This window comes from Castanea sativa, chromosome 5, assembly GCF_040712315.1.
Source record: "Castanea sativa cultivar Marrone di Chiusa Pesio chromosome 5, ASM4071231v1".
NCBI lineage: Eukaryota > Viridiplantae > Streptophyta > Magnoliopsida > Fagales > Fagaceae > Castanea > Castanea sativa.
Window position 1 is genome coordinate 79286476 of NC_134017.1, and position 26819 is coordinate 79313294.

A 26819-nucleotide genomic window follows, 5' to 3' on the forward strand; every position below is an offset into this window, starting at 1 on the left:
CACTTTAGTTTATTAAATAATATCTAGTGACAAACAATTTTGTCACTAAAACTATTTTCGAGTACATATAGTGATGAAAAATTTCGTCACTAAAACTATTTTTAAGAAAATCCAAGCATATATAGCGACGAAAATTTTCGTCACTAAAACCATTTCTTACAAAATTCAGCTACATTTAGCGACGAAATATGTCGTCACTAAAATAGTAGTTTGTTGCTATATTTGTGACGAAAAAATTCGTCACTAAAACTTATTTTTTGTTTTTAATTTTTTCATGGCTTTGATATTAACCTGTGACCTGTCATTACATTATTAAAACCTTACATTTGAATAACACATTTATTTCAACAACACATTTATAAAAAAAGATCCATACATTCCACAAGTAAAAAATAAAACAAGTATTCAATTCAAACTCCTTCCATACAATAATTATTTGCAACAAATACAATAACTCAAGATGTTTTATAACAATACAAAAAGTGTAGCATAATATAATTAGAACCAACGGAGAATGTCCTCATATGTCTTCAAGTAATGCCAAAAGTAAATCCCCTAAAAGCTACCAATAAGAAATCTGCACAAATATAAAAACAATACTACATTAAAATCGTAAAATAAAAACATTAACTGTGTTATAAGAAACATTTCTAACAATGTATTAACAGTAGCCACACCAATGAATTAAAATCACAACTCCTAATGTATAAGTTGTAGAAAGCAAGTATATATTTTCAAGTGTAATATAAATATTTCATAACAGTAGCATATCTATTTCATTCTTTAAATATTACGTTCATGATATAAGTAATAGCATCAAAATGCTAAAATTATCATATATATATATATATATATATATATATATATATAGGATTCAATAAGTCACGAACATAAATATTTACTTAAATCATGCTTATATGTAATATCTCTAATTAAAAGGTTTTGATGCATAATAATTTTCTAAATAGTCTTTATACTTATCAAATACACATGTCACATATCCCTTAGACGCGAGAGATTTGTATAAGAGGAGCTCAAGTGTCCATTTTCTCGTTCTCGTCACCTAGATGAAAGACCAAAACTTATTACTAACAACTCTTCCTAAATATATAAACTTATACATCAATCACAACCTAACTCTCAAACTCAAGAAAATCCTTAATTCCCATCACACAAAGTTTCCTAAAGCACATGATACATTCATCAAACACATTATAAACCCAAACCATAGAGAAACCAAGGCATAAAATTTATTTATGATCAAAACATACCAAAGGATGAGCATACTAATTTATAGCTCAAAACATTCACCCTAACTTTAGAATTAAATCCTCAAAGTTAGATGTATCATATGCTATTCATTGCTCATTTCAACAACATATGCCTCATTTGTAAAATACAAATGGGTTGTCCATACACATCCAAACGTCATAAAATTCTACAGAACCGCTTCCCTAGATGTCTAGTATATACCATATCAATTTTAGAGTCAAACCATAAAACCATGATTATTTAAAAATCATACAAGACAACATGTTCAAATTTGTCCTGACAGAATTTCATGCAACTTAGAAATTAAACCATTATTTTTATATAAATCCAAAAGTTGTGAGAAAACTTCCATTACAACCATGTGTGTCTTAGTATTCATAAAAACTACTCTTAGAATCCTAATTCATGGAATATGATTTAATCCAAATTTTTCTTGTTGTAAACACCAAATCTGTCACAATGACAGCATTAACATGTTTTCTTACAAAATCTTCAACTAATAACAATTGACCTTCACTTCATGTGGGTATTTTATACCTATACTGTACATGTTAGATTATATGAATAGACATCTAAAAGACCATGATATCTTCAATCTTTCAAATAGCTTACACAAAACCACAATTTCAGCTTCTAACAAGCTTTGATTCAACAACATTCTCTTCACCTAGATGAAAGACCAAAACTTATTACTAACAACTCTTCCTAAATATATAAACTTATACATCAATCACAACCTAACTCTCAAATTCAAGAAAATCTTTAATTCTCATCACACAAGGTTCCCTAAAGCACATGATACATTCATTAAACACATTATGTACCCAAACCATAGAGAAACCAAGGCATAAAATTTATATATGATCCAAATATACCAAAGGATGAGCATACTAATTTATAGCTCAAAAAATTTATTATTCAAACAATAGGCTTTATAATAATTTATTATCTAAACAATTGGTAGGCATATTCAAATTCATGTTTCTAAAAAAGCTAAGTATTAACCCAAACAAAAATTTAACCAAAGTTATAAAAGGGAAAGAGAAGACTTTCTGATGGGATATTAAAAAAAAAAACACAATACCAAAACATATATATATATATATATATATATATTAAAACATCAATTATAAGAAAGAACAAAAATTCAGTGAGAGAGAGAGAGAGAGAGGTACTCATAGTTTTGTATGGGAAAAATATGGATTGAATGGGAAAATGATATCAAATTTATACAAAATAAAATGGGTAGAAGAAGAGTCAAAATATAAAAAAGAGAAAGGAAGTATAACGGTAAAGTAGTGAGAGGATAAAAAGGGAAAAAAGAAATGGAAAGGTTGGAAGAAGTGTAACAGTAGGTGTGTGAACTAACAGGGAGAAGAAGAGTTTTTAATTTTTAATTTTGGAAAATAGGGGGAAGAAAAGTTTAAATAGAGAAAAGAAAATATAAAAAAAAAATAAATGAATAACGTGGCTGCTAATGTGGCTCAACGGGAGCGTAGTAATAATAAATACTACGCTTTAGTTTTTAGTAATAATATAGATTGTTGTCTTTCTTGGTCAAGCAAAATCTAGATGGTACGATCATTAATGTTGTTGTTTTTTTTTTTTTTTTTTTTTGAGAAAGACGTTAACGTTTTGTTGAAAGTTGAAAAGTGCCAAAGGGATGAAAATGTAGGAAATAACGCATAGTTTAACTCAAAATGGAGTCATTTGGTAAAAAAAAAAAAAACCATTGAAATACGTATCAAGACTCAAAAGTGGTTGAAAATGTAGCTTTAAGATGAGTGTTTTTCAAAAACATTATTTTTTTTAGAGAACATATGTAAATATCTGAAATTATGTGTTCATTTTTTAAAAAGTCTCTAAAAATAAATGTCAATATTTGTAAGTTCCATGCCAAGCTAATTCCATTTCATGTCTTCAATGTTTTAACAAAATTTTTACACCACGTTGATTAGACTAAATAGTAAATTACATTTTTTTTTAATTTGGATATATTCGGTGAAATTACCTATCAAGATTCACATTTCCCTCCCTTATTGTTGTAATTATCAAATTATAAATAAAAATAAATTTGATCATTTAAATTTTATTCTTTAATGTTTAAAATTTTATATTGATCAACATATTATATTTCATCATTCCATCCATAATTGATTCAATATTAAAAATTGATGGAAAAAATTGAGACAATTAAATATATAATAACAAACTAAAAGTCTTATAGCTCAGTTGATACTTTTTTTTAATATTTCCAACTAAGACATTTAAGGTTCAAAACCTCCAGCTTGAACTATTGAATTATCAAAAAGACATATACACAAGAAAAAAATTAAAATGACATAAGTTTGGTTACAACCTTGGTTGTGCTAATTTGTTACTTGTTCATCAGAATTGCGAGAAGGCTCTAAATATGATTAGGAAGGTGTTCAAGCAGAGGCTTGCATCTCCAGAGAAGCGTAGTCCAAGAGACTTCCTTGACACCATCATTGGCGACATGAAGGTTGAGGATTTTCTAACTGCAGAATTCGTAGTTCAAATGATTTTGTTCCAACACTTGCGTTGGAACAACTGATTGTAAGTTCTTTCTTTTTAAAGCATTTTTAGCAAAAATTAGAGACACACATACACAAACACAATTTCCCCCCCCCCCCCCCCACCCCCCCAAAAAAAAAAACTTGCATAATTGTTATGTTAATTTCTTAGGTTGAGCACGAAGACATTCTGAAAAAGAGGGAGAAACCGGATTAATCGTTATCATGGAATGCATATGAGTCCATGGCTTATACACTTCAAGTATGTTTAATAGCCTCTCTCTCTCTCTCTCTCTCTCTCTAGATATATATATATATATATATATATATATATATATAGGGTAAATTGCAAATCACACCCCTAAAGTTTGGGATAGTTTGGATTTTACACTTTAAAGTTTGAGAAATTGGACTTTATACCTTGAAGTTTGATTTTGTTAGCAAAATTCCACCTTCAATTAGTTTAAGTTGTTAAGTAATACTGTAATGCGCTGCCATGCTGATGTGTATTTTTTTTTTTTTTTGCCAAACTAGCCTCCCCAAACTAACGGATGGTAGGGTTTTGCAAAACGGAACCAAATTTTAATGTAAAATTCAATTTCTTAAACTTCAGGTTGTGAAATCCAAACTTCAAACTTTATGAATGTACTTTGCAATTTACTCTTTTATATATATTAACTCTTTTAGTTTTGATATTTATGAGTTATGACTTGATTCCCTATTGGATTTGTAGGTTGTCAACGAAGTGTTGAGGTTGAGAAATTTCGCCCCTGGCATGTTTCGACGAACACTGAGGGATGTACAAGTAAATGGTAATTTTTTAAGGAATTTATTTGCATAAGAATTTTCAACATGAATAAGAAATCATTCACAATATTTCAGCTACTAAGTAGTATATGTCATTCGCAGGCTACACAATTCCAACTGGTTGGCCTATATTCATAGCCACTCCTGCTCTTCATTTAAAGTCAGATATATTCAGCGATCCACTTGCTTTTAATCCACAACGTTTTAAGGTGAAAATGAAATTAATTCCAATAATGAATTTAAATTTAATTAAGCTAGATTTTTTGACCAATTTGGTTTACAGAATGCTACTTTATATTAAGCAAGTGGAACTCAAAATCTTTTTTGTTTTTTAATATAATGTTTAATGAGCAATAATCAAGCAATTTTTCTGCCAAGTATTCCTTTGTCCAACCTTTGGTTAAAAGATAGATCATTAGCACACCTAATTATCATTTTTCTTGTTTCTCAAAAAAAAAAAAAGATTATCATTTTTCTTTTGCTTGAAGAGAGGAGCCATCAAAATTTTCTTCTACATTTTTTATAAAATCCTTTTTGTTGTTTGGAAAGTCTTTTTTCACGTTTTTTTAACAATTTTTTCTGAGTCCATTTTAGATTGATATCATTCTATGTCATGATTAATTATATAGGACTGCAAATCAAATTTAATGTCCAAGAATTTCATGCCTTTTGGAGAAGGAATGAAGCAATGTGCTGGTTCTGAGTATACTAGGGTTTTTATTGCCGTCTTTCTCCATGTCTTGGTGACAAAATATAGGTACTTTTCTTTTTCTCTTCTTACATTCTATCAATACCCTTAGCATGACTGCCGCACACCATTAGTTTGATGGTCACTTAATAAGTATAAATTCTTGTGGAATGGGGGGACATATGTTAGGATTCAAGTCGTCAAGAAAGACATTCATATACATGTACACTTACATTATGTCAGAATATAATTTCTATCTTAGATTTAATATATATATATATATATATATATATATATATATATTAACCAAAGTCTCTCTCTCTCTCTCTCTCAATACACTTTTTAATGTGTATTAAATAGTTACAATTAAATTCTTTTTATTTGTAGGTGGATGAAAATCAGGGGAGGTGACATATGTCGAGATCCATTGATCGGATTTGGGAAGGGCTTGCACATCAAGCTCATGGAAAAGCACCATTGAAGATATCTATATATGCGGGACTTTTGTTTTGCTATATATTGACTTGGCATGTAATACGGTTAAATGATTGTTTAGTTATCAATCTCTAGTTTGTGGACAATTCTTTTTTTTTTTTTTTAGAAAAACTTTTTGTGGACAATCCTCTTGACATATGTGTTATAAACTCATAGGTAGAACTCACCCATGAAAACCAGCTTGCAAGGAGAGGGTGCCCAAGAGCTTATAAACGCATGGTTAAGCTTACACTTAACCAATGTGGGACATTAGGATCATAACATACCACCACACTCTGCAACCAACGTCCACGATGGCTCACTCTAGCGACACTGACCCGTTGGTAGCCCTTTCTCTTTTTGGTGGCTCCACTCAACTATCAGTAATTTTAATCCAGCCTCTAGGTCGCCCCTTCTGAGATCTGACCACAAAGCCGCAACTCATTTGTTCCATACTTAAGGAGCTACACCCGATTAATCGGGACGATAGTTGGCTCTGATACCAAATGTTATAAACTCATGGGTAGAACTCACCCTTATAAATTGGCTTGCAAGGAGAGGGTGCCCAAGAGCTTATAAATGCATGGTTAAGCTTACACTTAACCAAAGTGGGACATCAGGATCATAACATTCTTTCATCTTTTCTAAGCTAGACCTTAGATCTGGATACCACCAAATTAGAATGAAAGAGGAGGACATAGAGAAAACTGCCTTTAGAACCTATGAGGGGCATTATGAATTTTTGGTTGATAGGCCAAAAACGTATTGAACCCTTGTGATGGATTAAGTTGATTAATTAACCAAGTTTATTAATTAATCAAATTAACATGCAAACGCGTGGTAGCACAAATAAATCACCAATAAACTAAAGTGCAGCGGAAAATAAATTGACACGGTGATTTGTTTACGAATGGGGAAAACCTCCAAGGCAAAAACTCCATCGGGTGATTTTAAGGTCACCACTTGCGAGAATCCACTATTATCACAACAAACGGTTACAAGTAAATGAATCTCAGTACCTTATACCAACCTACAGTTGAACCCTTACCCCAATACCCAATTGAATTTGTTTTGTAGTGACAATCTTTCCTTTTCAATGCACGGCTCTTAGTACATGACTAACCAATTATGCGGATCTCAGTACGCAACTTACTCCTTTGCACGAATCCCAATACGTGACTAACTCCACAACAACCCTTTGATTGTTAAAGTTGATTTGCAGCAGCTTTACATAGAAACACCAATAAGATCTTCAATGTTGGTGGAAGAGAATTTTCTTGGTCACAAAACCCAAAGGCGTACAAGAAATGCAGAAAAAACTCTTTTTTCTGTAGGAGAAGGCTAGGGTTTCAAAAAGAAAACCTTTTGAAGTTCTCTAGGGTTAGATTTTTCTTTTTCCACCTCCTTTAAATAGGAGCTTTAATAGGCTCTCCTATTCCAAATAGATTTACACAAACCTTAAGTTTTCCTAGTCTAATAAGAATTATACGAACCTATAAACAAATAGGCTTTTAGAGTAAAAACTTTGCTAGCTATAATTAGGAATGGCAACGGGTCGGGTTCGGGCCGGGTTTTTGTATACCCGGACCCGACCAGCGGGCCAAGACCCGGAACCCAGACCCGGCCCGATTATTAATCGGGTTTTTTTTTCGGGGCCCATACCCGCCCCGTCGGGCCCCACGGGCCCCGCGGGCCCCGTTTATCTTCTTGGGCCCAAATCTAGCCTAACAAAATTTTTTTTTTTTAAGCTCATTAAATTTTTTCCCTAAATTCAAGCCTATTCAAGCCATTTAACATGGCCCAAATGCCAAAATTTGGCATTTAGGCCACATTATAGGGCAACCAAATCAAACCAAATTATAAGTTAATCATAAATCAACAAATCACAACTAAGATTTTAAATCAACAAATCACTTAAAAAGCTATAAAATAAATCTCACAAGTCTAGGAAATTACAAAATGTCTTATCCTCCAACTAACAAATGAAAAAGACTAAGAAATTCTTACAAAATGTCTTATCCTCCATAACCGGGTTTTTATCCGGGGCGGGTTTCGGGTTAGGTTTCGGATTTTTTTATAAAACCCGGACCTGACCCGAACCCGCTTCGGGTTTTTAAAAAAAACCCATACCCGACCCTATTCTTTATCGGGCCGGGTAAAATCCGGCCCATTAGGGTCGGGCCGGGCCGGGTATCCGCGGGCCGGATCTAAATTGCCATCCCTAGCTATAATCTGAAACCCGTAAGCTCGATCAATCGAGACATCTGTCGAGCTTTAATGAATCTCGACAGATTGAGCTTTTGTCGAGGAGGTATCAAGACCTGCAGTTTGCACTTTTCTTGGGCAGTTCTTGAGTAATCCTCATGTCTTCAATTTAACCACTTGTAATGATCATCTTGAACCTACTTAGATTTACCCAAATACAAGTAAAGTGCATTTTGTCAAAAGATATGCCAATTACATAAAAATATGTCCCCAACAATCTCCCCATTTGGCAATCCGTGACAAAACCACAAGAGTACATTGAATGTCCTAGAATACATTCTACTCAAGATTACAGAATAAATAAGCCTAGTCTAAAAAATTTGAACCTTGAAAGTTGCCGCAAGAAGAAGGTTCGGAATCTTGACTTGGCTTTAACTAGTCTTTCCTGAAAGGCACTAAACAAAACACATCAAGGTACCATGTGAAAAACAATGACAAGTTAAATAAACAAGAAACATGTGTATAAAAAGAGAAAAGAAAAAACACATGTGAGATAAAGAGTGAAACACATACATCATCACATCATGTATGTAAAAATGGTTACAAAACCAAAAGATACACAACACAAAAATATATCAATATCAATGTGTATCAAACTAACTCTTCCTAAGTTAGTTACATAAAAAACTTTCCTCCCTTTGACATGAAGTTCTCACCCTAAGTCTATTACTCCCCTTGAGGAAAGACATTCAATTATCAAATTTCTCCCCATTTTTGAAACGATTGTCAAAGGGCATAAAAAGCCAAAAGACTTGATCGGAGATAGAAAGAAAACAGATATAGAAGGAACGAGGAGAACAAGGAACCATAGACCTACAAGAAAAAGAAAAACAAGATGCAATGGACACAAAGAAAAAAAATGCAAAACAAAAAATGAAATGCATGCAAGGGTATCTCAATGGATCGAGAGGTGTTGAGAAGCTATCGAGCATACCTCGACGGATCGAACAGCTATCGAGGAGGCAGGAGATTTCTCGATCGATCCACCTAGCTATCGAGAAGTTATCAAGAGACTAGGAGATTTCTCGATTTATCCACCTAGCTATCGAGAGGTGTCGAGATTGTGATAAGATGCAACTGATGAGCTCGACAGATAAGCCAAGTATCGAGAGGTGTCGAGAAGGTATCGAGATGGCTTAAAAACAGTTTTTCAAGGAGGAGAAAAACACAGATATGAATGCAATCAAACATGCAACTAAGCCAATGATCCAACTAACATTTTAACCTCTCAAAACATCTCTTAAACAACAAAGAGTTAAGCATTTAGCTCCCAAAAAAACACACACACACACTAAACAAGCCTAATTAATTTTATATTTCAAAAACAAGTTAAGACAGTTTAGTGAACATATATCAACACATGTAAACCTTGTGATGACCAAATCACATTGTACCTGCACATGTATCAAGAGTAACAAAGAATATTGCGTATTGTGTGTGAAAAACATCGCAAGATTGCATAAGCATCTCAAGGTTATGACGATTTGAGATATGAGACAATCACTTTAACTCACACACAATCATAACTATTTGATAAAAACTATCACCTTCGAGGTACATCCTAATGAAAAAAAAGTAATTTAAGTGTTTTTTCTATTTTTATTTTATTTCATTTTCCTTTCTTCTCATTCCTTTTGACATCCAAATGGAGGGTTGGTTTCTATGACTTTATTTACAGCATCAGTATATAGACTTTATGATCAAAACCGTAGGAGTAATTGAATATTAATTATTATTATTTTTTTGAAATCGAATATTAATTAAAATTGAAATATAAGAGACAAATAGTTTTTCTAAATCATGAGCAGTAGACCTTCTCAAAAAAAAAAAAATCATGAGCTGTAGATGATTCATAAATTTGGGGGGTCCACGTTCAGGTCGACTTTGCTTGTCACCGTCTTCTTTAATTTAGGGTAATTTACGGTTGTGATCCATTCCCTCTCATGCTTGATTAGCCAACATCTTCACCAAATCACATCAGCCAGGCCCATCTCGTGATCTTGTGTCCAAATTAAAATTAGCTTCCTACTGCCCCCACCTTTACTTTGAGCATGACTCTTAAAGCACCAATTAGGTTGTGGGCTTAGGCTAATTACTTATATAACACTCAATTTATTTGTACTGCACTAATAGACAAAGTTTAGAATCATACACTCACTGTACACTAGGTTCAAACAAAAATCCAATAACCTGACACCTAGACCTGTTCGGATTTTTAAATGGATCATTTATACATAAGATTTAGTCAAATCTAGTCAAACCTGACGGGTTTGTAATAACCTAGATGAGTTTATATACATAACCTAGTTGAATTTGTAAAATTATATCTATTCGGATTTTTAAATGGATCATTTTATTGACTTTTTTATTGTTTAATGCGTTATGACATGGTAATTTAAAGATAAGAAAACTTAAAGAATTTTAAAAAAATGCACTTCTCTATTAGTTTACTTACCTCCAAGACTCCTATCTTACCAAAAGACTACTCTATATTGTGAAATCTTGATTTTAAATTATAATTGCTAATTTAACTAAAATCGTGAGGCGAAATCATATTTTTGAAACACAATTTTAGTTAAAAATTATACTATTTCACCATTTTTCTGTTTTAATTGAAATTGTGTTTTCAAAATGCGATTGAAAATTTGAAAACATGATTTCAAAAGCAATGTGTACAGAATGTGCAATATCAAGTATAAAAACAACATTTTCCCCCATAATTTTACACAATAACAAAATTGAATAACTATTCTAACAAACACAGCAATAAACTTATAATTGGATTAGAACCAGAAGTTCATATATTTCTAGAAATTTACAATGTTCAGGCTGCCAAACTGTACTCTCTTTTTTTTTAAAAAATGATGCCAAACTGTACTTTAATACTACTTAACCACACAAGCCAAAGATTCAGGAAAAAAAAAAAAAAAATGATTGGTAGAAAAGTTTGCTATAGCCAATTTTCCCCCCACCCATAGACACAAAATATTCCTTATCCGAAAAGGAAATTCCACTTAACAACGTTGTACTCTTTAGCCGTTAATTTTAACCATGCTTCTTAGTTCTCAAAAACTTGTAGCCACAGCTTTGCCACCCCCACCACTCTCAGAAAGATTTCCTTCTTCTTCTTCTTCTTGAATTCTCAATTGGGTTTGGTGGTTGGTTCTGATGTCAGTTTCTCTGCAAGCTCTCACTAGCCTCTGCGCTGTCTCAGTCTCACACCGTTCATTAACGAAGCCTCACTCTAGTTCTATCAGAATTCGATGTTCCTCTCTTACTGGGTTTCAAGAAATGTCCACAGAGCCACCCATGGAGTCCAGAACTGACGATGTTATCGAAATGACACCAACAAAGAAGAAGAAGAAGAAAAAGAGAGACTTTGTACCAAAACAAGATGACCCAGAAGAAAAAAAACAACAACAAGAAGAAAAAGAGGAGGAAGAAGAAGGAGTTTCTATTTCGAGAATAAAAGTGCCGAGGCAGAAGTACATCCCGGTTTCAAAGGCTGAGTTGCTAGACGCTATTGTTTTGAAGATGTTTCAGTCTCAGCAAGACGATGGTGATGGTGATACCCAACAGTTTCTTCTTCTCTCATCGTAAGCCCCCAATTTTTTTTTCTTCTTTAATAGTATTGTACAGGGTTTGTGAGTGTATGTGTGTTTAAGAGAGATTTCTGCTTTGTGTAGCTGCTTGTGGTGCATATATGATCAATCAAAGGTAAAAGAACATGAATTGAATAGAACTTTTCTGCAATTTCACTGATTAACGAGTTTCTCACTCTCACAGACAGTCAAATACAACCCTTTTCTAACTGACAGAATATGCATGTATGTATCTATGTAAAAAAGGATTCACACAAAACAATATAAGAGAACTATTTAGAATGAATAGATTATCTGTGTTTCTGCTTAGTAGAAGATATTGTGTATCTTTTTGTTTTTTATTCTTGATTGGTGGAGTTGAGAAATGTGATAAATGACCAATTGTCTCAAAATTTTAAGCTATTAAGTATTCTAACACTCCCCCAACTTTTTAAATGGGAGATAGAGTGGAGATAGAGTGGAGACAGAATTCAAACTCAAGATTAGCAGCTTTGATACCATGATAAAATACAACTTATCCCAAAAGTTAAGCTATTAGGAAAGGGTGAGATTTATCATTTAATTATTATTCTAAAAAATTGGACAGAAAAGGACTGTATAGGGAGAAGATCATCTGAACCATCTAGAGCACTGTGCATGAGATATAAGAAGCCTCTGTTCATGATAATTAAGCACAACAAACTGCCTGATACCTTCACACTCATAGCCAGGAGAAGCAACAACTAACTACTTGACTAATGCTTAAAATTTCAATAAAACCCGTTTATTGTCTTATTTCTTTTACAAAACGATTCTTTCTCATGGTATCTCATTCAGCCTATTGTGAATACCAGCATAATTGTTGGAGTTCATTGCTTTCATAGTAGTCCTGATACCTTTATCTTTTTTGCTTGTTTCAGTTTTCTCTAATTAAAATTTTGAGAATGCCTCCACACTCACTCTTATTCTACTGAGGAGATCAGTTTCTGAAATTTCTAACCCCTTTTAGGTGGCTCTTCCCTGTCTAGAAACAATCTCAACCTTTTGCTTAGAATCAGCTTTAAAAATCCTGCTTATTGGTGAAAGCCCCATTGCCAGGGTTGTTTTGAACCAACTCTGATGAACTAAGCTTTACTCTTAGCTAAATGGATTAAGGCCTGAGAATAGGCTGAATTCCTAGTCTTCCAGTGTTTGTAAAGACCCTTTTATTTCTCCTAATTATTACATAATAAGTAGTTGCTCTGAAGATTTCTCCTCAAAAATTCCACTTTCTGCACACGGTATGGTAGATCACATCACCAAGCCTCCAGTGATTATGAGCCATTCAAATTTTTATTCTCTGCTCCCACTTGTATGGTAATGCAGCAGCTGCTTTTCCTATCCATATATGAAACTATACATTGTTATCCTGATCTTGCTCCATGCCAGTTTATGCCAAAGATTCTCCCCCATGTTTTCCTCCATAGCTTGCTCAGAAAATTTAACTGAAAAGTTTTCTTTATTTTTGGGACTCCATGCTCTCTCATCCTCAGTACCCTACCCATCAGTGTGAAGGGTGTTGTTTTCACCAGATTCTATACATTCTGTACATTTTCACAATATGCAGGGCCTCTCCAAACAGCAGTTGTGCTCGCTTATTTATGTATCCCAATTTTTGAGATTTCCTTTCACCATGATATATCCAAGAGTTCATATGCTTGGTCAACAATCAAAAACTAGAAGCAGCTTTCTGCTTGAACATAAAGTTTGTGGTTATTTTGTGTCTATATAAATGCAAAATTTTTCATATTTTTATGTAACTGCAGGTGCTTGGACACCATCCTTCATGCTGAACACAAAAGCATATTAGAAGAAATGCGCACTGATTATTCCTATGCTTGTTCCATAGAAAAAGAAGAAACAATTAATGATGGTTCAGCTACTTCCGACACAGAAGTTGTTGCTGATGAGGAGGAGGCAGAGTCTACTGGGGATGGCATTAATGGAATTGGGAGCATGGAGGGATATAAGGAGGAAGAGATCAAAATTGATAAGGCTATTTCTTTCATCCACAGTCTGGACTTGAGAAATTTCTTGGTCTCTTCAGACAAATCTGTCAAGAAATATTCTGATAGTGGATCCAGGTTTATCACAAATTGTCTTGAAGACATTAGACCGTTTTCTAGTTGACTTGAAATAAGTTCTTTTATGAATTGGATACTAATTTGCAGTTGCTGCATAAGCTAGAGTCTTTATTTATTTTATGGTAATGGCCAAATAAAGGAGATAACTTTTAAGCAATAAAGGCCAGGGTAACGCACCATGAGGGCTTTGAAAACCTTTTATGTGGCAGATATCCTCAGTGTCTCAACTCTTAAATTTTAAAATGATGCAACATGGCCTACAGGTAATTTGAGTGTAAAATGTTCAAATCTACATGAAAGCTCCAAGAAATAACTTGTTAGCTTGAATATGAACATGATACTGCAGGTCAATAAAGAAGGGAAGGCCTGCAAGATATATGGCAACCTATAGAATATGTGTGTGTGTGTGTTTGCATGTGCACCAGCAGATTTATCAACATAAGGAGGAAAAAAATATTTCAAATTGATATATTACTTGTATAAGAGTTTTTGTCGTTCCAGGAAAGTGAACAAATCATTTTAGAGATTACAACAATAATTCTATGAGGAAAGTGATATTTACAATAAGTCTGATTTGATTTTTGTTTATTCATAGTATGTTTATTTGTTGAAACTTTTTTGTGAGAATATACGAAGGCTTCCTAGATGTTAGATGGTTATATGATGTATTGTTTCTTTATATTCAGGTAAACATATATGATATTGTAGTTGTTGTTCAGCTTCATCCCTCAGGTATATTGAACTTATAGTGCAAATTTGTTCACAGAGTTGCTGTTGCCACTCGTTTCCAGCGTGCTTTTATGCAACTTCTTCACGACGCTCAGTTTGAAGAATTATCAGCTAGGGATTTGATGTTGACATCTGCACTTAACACAGATTATCTCCTTACTTTGCCAATATATGTTGATTGGAAGAGAGCGTCTGAGTCCAATGCAATAATATTCAGGTGATGTTATATTTTCTTGAATATGGTGCTTTTGTCTTAAATATACAAGAAATTTGAACAAGCCAAATCATGAAATATGGTATAGCTGTTATTTTATGAATTATATACCATAATACATATTATAATGATTGCATTAAGTCCTGAGTTGATGACCAACATGTTAACTAGAACTATACTGAGAAGTTCCCAGGGTACTTCCTTATGGTAAATACCTTGTGGTATCTGAGCTACCTAACAAATCCAATTTTAGTGGCTGAAATTGGCTAGATTTGGGTACTATTGCTAGAATCCAATCACTTCACTTTTGAGAAGTGCCCAGGGTACTTCCTTATGGTAAATACCTTGTGGTATCTGAGCTACCTAACAAATCCATTTTTAGCTGATGAAATTGGCTAGATTTGGGTACTATTTCTAGAATATAACACTGGACTTACCATTGCTAGAATTCTACAAAATCTAACATTTCATCAATTTTCCTTGCAGGCGGGGTTATGCAACTGAGAGGCAGAAGGGCCTCCTAATTGTTGAAAAACTGGATTACATACAATCCAAACTTCTGAGAGGAATTTTTTTCATTATATCAAAACCTTTAGGGAAACTTGGAACCTGGATAAATGAGGTAACTCTTTTTTTCTTTCTTTTTAACTTTAGTTTTCCTCCATTATGAGGCAGTCTCATGGTTAAACTTTTTGATGGTTCTCGAATATGTAGATCTCATAGATAATACATTAATTTGGCATTTATCTTTAATGAAAAGATAAAATTAGAAACTGGCATTTATACACATTTACACGTACCAACATACTCATATGGATACATATGTGCAATTTGGTTGTTAACAAGGAATGAACTTTTAAATTGCTGTCACTGTTTTCTGCTTCCCTGGTCCGTGAAACTTCCCAGTGCTACCTACTTTAATCTTTTTCTCCTTTTAACTCTTCTATTCACTTATAGAACTTTTTCAGGGATGAATACTGTCCTTTTTTTTTAACTTGGTTGAATGTTTATCAGTAGAATTTCCATAGATTTGGCAGACATCTTTTATGCCTCTACTTGAAATCATAGTACTTTGGTTACTAATCTTAGCTAATTATATTATATGGCTTTGCATGTTTATACTGTCTGTCATTATTTTCTATTGGCCTATCTGTAGAATTTCCATAGATTGGGAAAAACTCTTTTATGTCGCTGCATGTAACCATATTACTTTGGTTGCTTACATAAGGTAATTATATGTCTTTGCATGATTACAGTGCCTGTCATAATTTTATATTGACCTGACTTAGAAAACTGTATAATTCAGATGTTAAATGCATCTGATAAATGCGACTGCATGATGAACCGCATGGCTTGTTAGTAGTTTCAAACGAGTTTGATATGATAACCACTACATGTCTGAAACTATTTCTGATGAGACAGAACAATCTTCCTAAGGTCTTTTACATTGAAAAGGAACTGTAGGTTCTTTCCAATTGATAGTAATTTCTTCTTTGATGCAATTAAAATTTTTAGTTTCTTAAAAACATTCATTTTGTGTTCTTCTTTTCAATCATAGTCCATGTTAGTTTTGACGGATGTTATCTCTTCTGCTGTAGAACAGGCTTTGAGAACTGCTAGTCAGACAGAAGAAGTTCAAGAGTGGACCAAGAGAACAAAGCTTTGGCTTAAAGAGCTCTCAGTTTTTCAGCAATTATTTCTCAATAATCAACATGCTTCTGATGATCAGCTAGGAGTGGATCAATTATCAGATACAGACCTTCCTATTTGGCTGGCAGCGCAGAGGGCAGTAAGTCGTTATGAAGGGATTTTGTCACCAGTTGGTCCTCGTGGAAGGCTCTTGAGGAAACTGCTTTCATGGAGTGGACTAATTCCACCCACACCTGAAACACCGCATGAGCTTGATAGTGACAGTAATGCTCCTGAACTTTACAAGAGGTTGGCACCAGTTAAATCCCTTTCTTCTCATAATGTGGCTGTAGTGGTCTATTTTTTATTTTTTATTTAATTATTTGAAATCGTGTTCGCCTCTCATTTGCTGCTTTTTTCCTATTAAGGAGAAAAACCTATCCAAATATTGGGTTCCTTAAAATAAACAAAGAATTAACATAAGTGTTGCAGTTTAAAAGTAGAGTCTAATGCCTTACTTATACTTGGTTTCTTTCACTAGATAAAGATATTTTCATGTAAATTGATGCATTTACAGATTAAAAAAAGAAATGGAAGTTCTATTTCTGTTAGAGTGCCTATCTCTTAAGGATGTTCTGTATTTAACTCCTTGTCCATGCTACCATTGGTGGGGTAGGGTCTAGGAATCTCTCAGAGTTCAAAGAATAAAGTTATTTTTGTAGTTTCTATAATTTCATTTTTGGATTAATTTAAGAAAATTAAACTGTCAATACTTATTTTTGCTCAACTAATAGTACAGATATGAGTACACTTCAAAAGTTGGCATGTCCATGCAAAGAAAGAGAGCTAGAAAGTTAAGAATTTTGTTGGACCAAAAATTAGTTGGAACTGAAGCTCTTTTGTAATTCCATATTCATGCCATGTTAGCATTTTGTTTTCTGAAATTTTTTTTAATCAGTAGTTATTTAAGTGAAAATCAACCTTTGAATGACCGAGTAACAAAAGAATTGTTCACCCAGGCCTATTTTCTTATCAAGAATATCACTTAATGATATATGGAGACCTGCGACAAGGAAATTCTGTGGAAATGATCTTTGGAAGATGTTTAAAACTTCTATTTCTATTCTTCTATCTCAGTCAATTCTGCAGGTATTCCCCATATCTCTCCTGTTCTAGTTCTATCGAAAATGTTGTCTCTAATGTTGTTTGTTATGGACAATCCACTTAAGAGATGAAGACTATACCTTTTGCCCATTTTTGGTAATCAATCCTCTGTATATAGTATATACTAAAATAAAAATGAAAAGAAAGACAGAATGCTTCAAAATATTAAAATGCCTTTGAGAGAGAAATAAGGATTCAGAATAAAGGACAATGGATGGGATGGTGATTGTTCTAAAAAGAATGAAAATTATAAGGTGGAATTTGTAAGATAAAGGAAAAGAGGAAAACAGTTTTAAGCACAAGACAAGACCCATTCACATAAGAAAAATGGTGGTAAATACAAAATTTAGAAAGCATTATTATTTTTTTTTTTGATCATAGAAAGCATTATTATTGATATTGGGTAACTTTAAGTAGTTCCGATAATAAGGAATGCTTTTTCTTATTTTATTTATTATATTTTATAACAAATAAATTATTTCAGAGTTGCGTGAGCTAAGCAATCACAGATGTTGGTAGAGTTCTAAAGAAATCACCTTATTCTTCTGATTGAAGAGTGATCCAATTCAAGTATTATAGTGCAGCTTAGGGTTTCCATTGTCACTATACTCATAACTATATCTGCCTTTTTTTAATTATGAACTTATATGTCTCCATCTTTTTATTTCTATATCACTTAGACTTTACACTTGCTATCATTTATACAGATACAGTTAAAATTTGCAGGTTAGTCCTTATTCCTAATTTTAGGGACAGCAATCATTGATGTCTTACCACAATTTTTCCTTCTCATGTCATTTTAGTCCCAATATTAACATTAGTTTTGCCCTGTATGTACTGTTACTCAAATTATGATCCCCTCTTTCTATATGTATTCATTTTGCATTATGAAGCTTGTCAGCTATAATAACAGCTTAGTCTTGTAAAGAATATAATGTTCTAGGGATTGCCAATATGAATCAGCAACTATGTGCTAATCGCTGGTGCCTTTTCTAGGAGCCAGCATTCCAAGAATTGATTTTACTTTATACTGAGGAAGATGGCAATAATGATGCTGAAAATAAAGCTGAGGTTCCACCATTGCAGTTAAAGATCTTTGAAAGGATTCCTATTCCGGATTTACCAGTAAATACTTCTGAGACTGCAATGTCTATCAAATGTCCAATATCTTAGGCTCATCTCATGTGATTTCCTGTGCTTATTTACCATTTTTGATAGTTATTTATTTTGTAATTTGAAAATGTTTGCCTGTGAATTTTCATATTGTTGTCAAATTTGTTTGTAGGTCATCTTCCCCCACAAAAAGCTATCTTTCCGTATCATAGACACGGTATGAATGGGTGGATGAATCTTCATTACGTGTTTGAAGTATTTATAATTAAATACCACAAAAAATATGTTTAAAAAGTTTTCCTTTGCATTTTCCTTTGCATCCATGACTTGATGATAGCTATCTATTGGAAGGCCATATGTGTGTGTGTGTGTGTATCAAGTAACTAGTATCATCAAAATTTGCTAGAATGGGTTTGTTTTAATCTATGTCTATATGTATAAATTATTATCAATATAGAATAAACTGTTAAGCAATGAGTGCTCTGCTGAGTAGTAACTAGTATCATCAAAATTTGCTAGAATGGGTTTGTTTTAATCTATGTTTATATGTATAAATTATTAACAATATAGAATAAAGTGTTAAGCAATGAGTTCTCTGCTGAGCGCTGAGAAGCCTGAACGGCCTGAAAACAAATGGAAAATAAGGCTGACAAAACTATGTCTGTTAAATTTGATGGTAAGAACTACTACATCTACCCCACCCTACTCCTTCACTACCTTAGCCAAGAACTATGGCTAAGATTTGTTTTAAGATGCATATGAGTTGATCATATTCATTGAAGTGTTTTTATATTTCAACAAAGGTGTTCAACATAATTTATAAGATATAATAATAGTGGGTAGTGGGTGTTGGACCAAAGAATCTACCTGGTTAATACATACCCTGTTAAGCCATGCACATCAAGTAGTCATACCTGTAATGCAAATTTTGATAATGTTTTTATAAAATAGTAATGAGATAATTCTATTGACAAAAAATATGTTTCAAATCTCTAGCCTCATGTCTGGGAATTGTGAACTTGTAGGTACGCTTGGATGCTGCCACAATTGTGGGACTTTTGGCATTCTTCATAAACTACAAATTTGAAAACATCTCATCTTCTCCGTATGTATTTCTTAGATATTGTAAAATTGCTTTTGGAATTTTACTAACATGGCAGCAAATAGTATATTGCAGATAGAAAGTCTAATTGATTCTTATATTAACTTCTCATGATATACTTATGAATTCTTAAGGTATCAATTGTCATAAGAGGCTAACAAGCTTAGGCATAAGGATTACTTGCTAGACACTGCTTTTAACATTTGTCTCTCGCTAATGGTCATTTTCTTTAAATCCTTTGAGTATCTTCCAAATTTAATAAGGCATTGTTTGTTTTCTATATATATATATATATTTAATTACTTTAAAACATTAAAAGTGATCATGGTGATTACATATATCATGCTTTGATCATTCACCTCTAACATGTGCTTTGAATTGAACTTATTGCAGTTTTTTGATCTTTTCTTTATTGTTATTTACACATGCACTTGGTTTCCTTTGCTTTTTCTAGTCATTACTTCTAAGGGATTTAGAAGACAATATTGTTTTCCCAGAGTAATGAAACATTATATTCGAGAGAGTTTATTAAACATGCAGAATTGGTAAAAGTCTACGCACAATGCTTATCTCATAACTGGACCTTGTCTATAGTGACCCTGGCAAAAGTTCAAGGAGGATTATTAGCAAAAGAACACTGGGATATATATATATATATATATATATATATATATATATATATATATTTACCTTCCCCCCCCCCCCCCAACAATATTTGCTGTAGAGCAGGGTTACTAAATAATGATATTGTTTCCATTCTTCTATGTTATATCCTTTTTTATTGATCAGTTTGGTTCTTTAATGAAGTGAAAATCTATCTATGAAAATTTGTACCATTGCTTTTCCATTGATTCCTTTTAGTTTATAGTAGTATGTAATAATATCTTCTGTTTATAATTTTCTTTGTGAAATTTCTGTTTTAATTTTGTTTTTACATTTTATGTCAGATCAGCAGTAATTCTTGATGTGGTTGCTATAAGTGCTCTTATAATTTATGTGACTCGTGTAGTTCTGGGTTACAAGCAGACATGGGATAGGTATCAAGTGAGTCAATTCAATACATCGTATGCTGTCTTGAAGATGATTATGATCTAAATCTATTCAAATTAAGTTATATAAATAATGTTCTAAAAGAAGCCTTTGTTGCAGTTATTGGTCAACAAGACCCTTTATGAGAAAACCTTAGCAAGTGGCTTTGGCTCAGTGCACTTTCTTCTAGATGCTTCTGAACAGCAGCAAGTAAGAAGTATTTTAGTTTTATTAGTTTATTTTTGAAACTTGTACAGCATTTATTTGCTAAAATTTTTTTGGGGCTAGAGTATGTTATAACATTGCAAGGTTCTAAATCAGTTGTCTTTTAGCACTGATGTTTATTGTATCATCTTGGATTGCAATTATTTAATTACTATCTATTACAATACTGTCATTTTCTAAAGCCTTACATGGCCACCTGCTATACTTTTCTCAGGCCTTCATTTCAGCAACTAGCTGACTTAAAGCTTGCCAGTGGTGACTGATACCAACTAAATACTTAGTCCTATTTAGCCATGTAAAGGGATATTTCTTCCTTTATATTGCAATGCAAAATGGTTGATTTTATAAAATGTTAAAAATATGACTGGCTTTATGTGGTCTAGGTGAGAAGACTAGTAAAGTAACTCATAATTGTAATTGTGGTGAGTAACATTTAGTTATTTAATTTTAAAGAAGCATTAGTGTCTAACGGAGCACCAAACACAAGCAAAGTACTTGCCTTAGTATGACTAATGTGGAAAATATTTTGATGAAGATAGGACAAATATTGATGTAGGACAAAACTAGAGGGTCAATTTTTTTATACTTTTTAATGTAATTTTCAGATTTTTAGGTTTTTGGAATATTTTCTTTTCTCGTTGGTATCATAGGGCTTTTTAAGTTGAAATGGTGTCCTTTGTTTAGGAATGTCGTAATTTCTGGTTAAGTTCTTTGGCCCCTATGAATAGGCTTTTTCAATGTAGAAAGGCCAAAAAAAAAAGTATATTTAAATATTCTTTTGAGATTACTTAATATTTTTTAGTATATTCTTTCCTTTGGGACTTTAGAAACTCTCTCTAAATTTAAGATTTTGCACCTTGTTAGAATGAGATTAAGCCTTTTAACATTTTCCATTCTACACTCTACATGAACAAAGTTTATCTCCTCTGTGCTTCTAGTTTACCTATTGATGATTATGCCAACATTTAAGAATAACTATTCTTTTCCCCTTGCATTATATGCAGTACAAGGAAGCCATTTTGGCCTATGCAATCCTGCTCAAAGCAGAGAATGGCCAGGTTTGCCTTCCCTATCTCAATTTAATGTTTCTACTATATCCTATATGATCAGGAAGCTTTATAGGATTTTGTAAACCTACTTTTTTTTGTGCATAGTAAAGTAAAATCATCTTTGACTATATGCTTCATTAACAACATACACCACTCTTGTAGCTGCTACTTGCACACATTTCATTGTTTATACAGGGTACTTGGTTGTTTCATATTTAAATTATTTCATGACAATGCAGAATAGATTTCTTTAAAAAAATTAATTTTGATCATAGATGAAAGGGAAAACATATTGGAAATGGTGAATAACTAAGTTGCTCAACAATTTATATATGTTTCAAGTTACTATTGGAGATCAAAGTGTTCAAAGACATATGTAATGAATAATCTATTTAAAGTGGAAATATATCATGTAAAACTAGTGGAACTAAAACCAAAAAGTTTACATTTACTAAAATTGTAAAGAGTGCTTGTCCTAATGACTTATCAAGATAAAAGGTCCTGGTCCTTATCACCTAAGATTCTATATTGAGTGGCCTTCCTGTGATCCTAATTGAATGATTCCGAAAAAAGTGTTACAAATTACCTATGAATAATGCTAGACACATCACAAATTTTGCCACGTAACCTTACAAGTAAAGAAGTTATTTACACATTTATTTATTGTTTAATTGAAGTGGCAGCAATCATATTCATTGTCACATCCTTCCTTTTTTTTTTTTTTTTCTTGGTAGCAAATTGATAGTAACATTAGCATTTTCCATTACCTATTCTATATGCATAAATATCAAGGCTAATTATGGGAGAAGGCATATTAGGCAGGAATTAATTAATTTTTTTTTTCTTGTTTGATCAGAAAAATAAGATTAAAAAAAAATTCAATTAAGTAGTGCAAAAAGCTTTTCTTTACAGATTGAGGTCTTTGTACTGGTGCTGGAAACCTAGAAGCAAGCTTTCCGTTTAAAGCCTACATGGTTATGGCCAACATGTTTGTAAATTTTTTTCAGTTTGTAATTAAAGCTAGTTGTCTGAACTATAAGAATTTTAAATGATACTAACTCATACAAAAAAGTTGTTGACTCCAAACCTATCTTTTTATTTAAAACCATCATTCTTATTTCTGGCTTTATTTAGGTTATTTGGTTTAACAAAAATGTATGCCTCTTCTGAAGTCCATAGGGTAAATTTACTGCCAGTGTTTTCCAGCGTTGTTTCGGTCATATAGATCACCTGGAAAATGTGCCAAATGCAGGTCACTTGTCGCCAAAGAGTTGGAGACAAATGTGAGAGATTCATGTATGATGCATTTAAAATAAAGGTAACAAAATGAGTTCATTATGGCCATCCAGCAATGCTGACTATATGTATTCTTTGATCCATAAATATGGCAAGTAACAAAAACCAAGAAAGATTATATGCATTTTGTGATAATTGAGTTTTGCAGGTTGAAATGCCAATTGACAAGGCAATTAGTACATTGTTGAGGCTGGGCTTAGTAACTGAAACTCCAATTGATGGAAGCAACAGACTGCAGGCTGTTCCATGTCCAATGGCATATAAGGCGCTCAAAGAACTTTGGAATAGTTTGCTCAAATAAGTTTGATTCTTCATATGTAGGATTGATTTTTACCGTAGATATCAAATTTTGGCGAAATATAATAGAATTTGGTGTTATACTTCTCTTTTTCTTTTTCTTTTTTGGGAGGTGGGGGAAGGGTGTTAAAGGTCATGTAAATGTTGAAGCTCTTTCTATAGGGGTATCAGAAGGTGTAAATTGCTTCTAAAAATTCGAGTTTCAGTAATATAGGCATTATACTTATATTTGAAAAGAAAACAAATTTTACACTTCCAAATTTATATAATAATTTAAACTTAATATAACATGTTACATGTATTCTACATAATGGGGTGTGCATTGTTTTTTAATATTCTAGATATGTTTAAATTAGTCAACTGATTATAGTATTTATTTTAAAAAAGGTCTTTTAATAACACCTCCATTTATATTAAAAATATTGTAATTATAAAGTTTAAATATTTTTAGTAAATTACATTTTTCATATATATATATATATTTTTTTTTTTTTCAATTCAAAATATATTGTATGTTCCATTACATAAAACATATAAAAATAGAAAATACTTTTAACTAACACATGCACTATTTAACTTACAAATTTTACTTTATATTCTTAAAAATAATTACTATAGTTCGTTTCACAAAAGTTTGCAACTAGTTATTGTAAAATCTCGGTTGTTCTTAATAGAATGGGTTTGAGTCTTGCATTTTGGACAATTGGGATTAACACACGACACTAACAATTTTGGTAGTATTTAACTATTTATGGCTTCCTTGTCATTGGGACCAAGGACCTCAAGTATAGGCCAGAACATTTAATTAATATACAACTTTATCACACATGGAATAGGTACAATTTTTAACAAGATAAAAAAAAATCAATATAATCTTATATAAAATTAAATTTCCACAATAAATCCGTTTCGGGCCCAAAACGTGCTAATGGACATGGTTTTAAAGCCCAAATTAATATGCATGATGTATAAAATCAGGTAACAAAGTATCCCTGAATAATATTATTTCTATTTTTGTAGATGACACTAAAGCAAGTCTAACTCTTGGAGAAATCTTGAAAATCCATCAGTTGAATCTCTGAAAACATAGCACATTAATAAAGTGAAACACAACTTAGTACATAAAGTGGATAAATAAAAATATACAAGAATATGCTTCCAAAAAATTACATAGTCAATTATTAAAAAAATGATATTTAATGTACAAAAGTCATATTAGACAATATAAAAGCTTATTAGCACATATAGTATAGAACCTAAAATTTTTAGCATTTAGCAACTTAAAAAACTATTTTATCTATTTTAACAACACACTTTACAATACACCCTACATCAAAGCTTCTATTTTTTACATTACCTGAAAACTATTCATTTTTTTTCATTTCTCTCTCTCTCTCTCCTTTTCATTTTTTTTATTCTTCTCTCTGAACTCTCTTCTTCTCTTTTTGTCTGAACCAAACCCACAAGTCCACAACCCCACCTCTACAACCCCAAACCCACGGCCCCACCTCCATAAACCCACACTCACCACCTCTGCAACCCCACAACCAAGGACAAACGGAGACTTCGACAAGGGGGGCAACGATCCCCCCTAATTTAAAAAAAAATATATATATATATATATATAGGTACCAATTTTAGCAATTTTTTATAAAATTACACTTTTGCCCTCTAAACAATATCACTAATTCTTTTATGAATACTACTACAGCTACAAACTTTCCTACAATATATTACAAACCATTGAAGTAGTAAATTCTTATTAGTTTGCGTGTGAGTTCATCACTTACATCACATTTTACTTACTAATAACCATTCACCACATTAACGATTTGTAAAAAAGTTTGTGACTTTAGCATTTTCCTCTTTTTAAAGGTCAAATCTAAAATTTGAAACAAAATAAACAAGCCCAAAAAATTATCTAACAACAAATATTATCGATAGTAAAGCTGAAAACAATTAAGCCTAATCAACCAATTTTACCCAAAACAAATAACTTGGCCCTTTAAAAAATTTAAAATAAAATAATTTTGTTCATATATAGATGCACACATAAAAAACACAAATAAAAAATCATCAGCTGTTAAACAACAGAGTCGGAGATTAGAGTCGCCGCATGCAACCAATAGTGAAGCCGTCCCTCCTAACTTCAAGTCCTGGCTTCGTCCTTGCTCACAACCCCACACTCACCACCTCCACAAACCCACACTCCGGCCAGCCTCCTTCGGCAGCCCTTGCTCCGGCCATCCTCTATCTAGCTTCCTTTCTTTTGATTTTGCTTAGACCCAAACTTCATTTCTTTTGATTTTGCTCAAATCCAAACCTAAAATCTCAAAGTTTTCCTCTTGGGATGAAAGAAGAAAGTGAAAGAAAGCCAAAGGCCGGTGAAAGAAGAAAAGAGAGAAGAAAGTGAGACCGGTGAGAGAAAAAGAGAGAAGAAAAGAGAAGAAATGAGAGCCCATTATCATAAATCATAAATCATTTCATGACTTATACAACAGATATCATATCACAAACTTATAGAAATTAGATTAAACTTGATTCAAACAAGAAATTTCATTAATATATTGAATCCAAAAAGAGTAAGTTTTTAGAGACAGAGAGATGTTAGGAATTATTTACCATATTCAAAATTGAAGTTAATTCTTCGATTCTTCATATAAATTACGTACAACTGAAGTTAGAGAGGTACATTCCGTTGATAACATTGCACTATACAAACCATAAAATTAACGAGTTGAGATTGTTTACAATCATGGAGCAATAATCCAGCAGTCTGCAGCTATATAATATGTTGGATCAAACACATGCAATTTGTTACTGAAACAGTTTTGAAAAGAATCTAAAATACATGATGCAAACTCTTTTTTTTTAATCTTCCCAAGGGTCCGTTTCTGGTATTTTCGAACAAAGATCAGTTTTTTCATACAGGCACCGAAAAAATAGTCCTTGCTTGATGATTTTATTATTGAGTTTAGAGGGATTATGAAGCAAGTTTAGAAGTGAAGAGGGAGGAGACGAGGTAGGAGCAAGTTCATTTGCTTGCACAACAATGACGAGAAGGATAACCAGTTCTATTATCATCACCTTGAGTTTCTGATCAATTTCCTAGCCATTGATTTTTCCCACTTCAGAAATTTTCTTATTTTGAAACTAAAATTTATAACTATGCCTAGCTATTCCTGAGGTTTAAACCCTTATATGCCTCATGTGCATTTGAATGGTTTG

General features: G+C 32.5%; 2 protein-coding genes across 4 annotated transcripts; both read left to right on the top strand.

Annotated features, from left to right (window-relative positions):
• Positions 1-4050: 4050 nt before the first annotated feature.
• LOC142635893 (beta-amyrin 16-alpha-hydroxylase CYP87D16-like) lies at positions 4051-5782 on the top strand. The gene is made up of 5 exons (XM_075809949.1): positions 4051-4068; positions 4540-4618; positions 4716-4822; positions 5243-5370; positions 5689-5782. Exons 1-5 carry the CDS (start codon positions 4051-4053, stop codon positions 5780-5782), a joined length of 426 nt encoding a protein of 141 aa, XP_075666064.1.
• Positions 5783-11056: 5274 nt separating this feature from the next.
• Positions 11057-23836, top strand: LOC142633439 (uncharacterized). 3 transcript variants are annotated; one of them, XM_075807681.1, is made up of 14 exons: positions 11061-11636; positions 13427-13744; positions 14511-14690; positions 15174-15309; positions 16291-16625; positions 17336-17465; positions 18477-18605; positions 18766-18810; positions 19619-19698; positions 20643-20739; positions 20845-20934; positions 21954-22007; positions 23251-23316; positions 23443-23836. In XM_075807681.1, the coding sequence occupies exons 1-14, from the start codon at positions 11209-11211 to the stop codon at positions 23593-23595; spliced, it is 2241 nt and encodes a 746-aa protein (XP_075663796.1). In that variant the 5' UTR covers positions 11061-11208; the 3' UTR covers positions 23596-23836. The 3 variants fall into 3 exon arrangements, 2 of the variants coding, with proteins under 2 accessions (XP_075663797.1, XP_075663796.1); XM_075807682.1 differs by lacking the exon at positions 18477-18605 and having other exon boundaries at positions 11060-11636; XR_012843910.1 differs by lacking the exons at positions 21954-22007; positions 23251-23316; positions 23443-23836 and having other exon boundaries at positions 11057-11636; positions 20648-20739; positions 20845-20905.
• The last annotated feature ends 2983 nt before the right edge of the window (positions 23837-26819 follow it).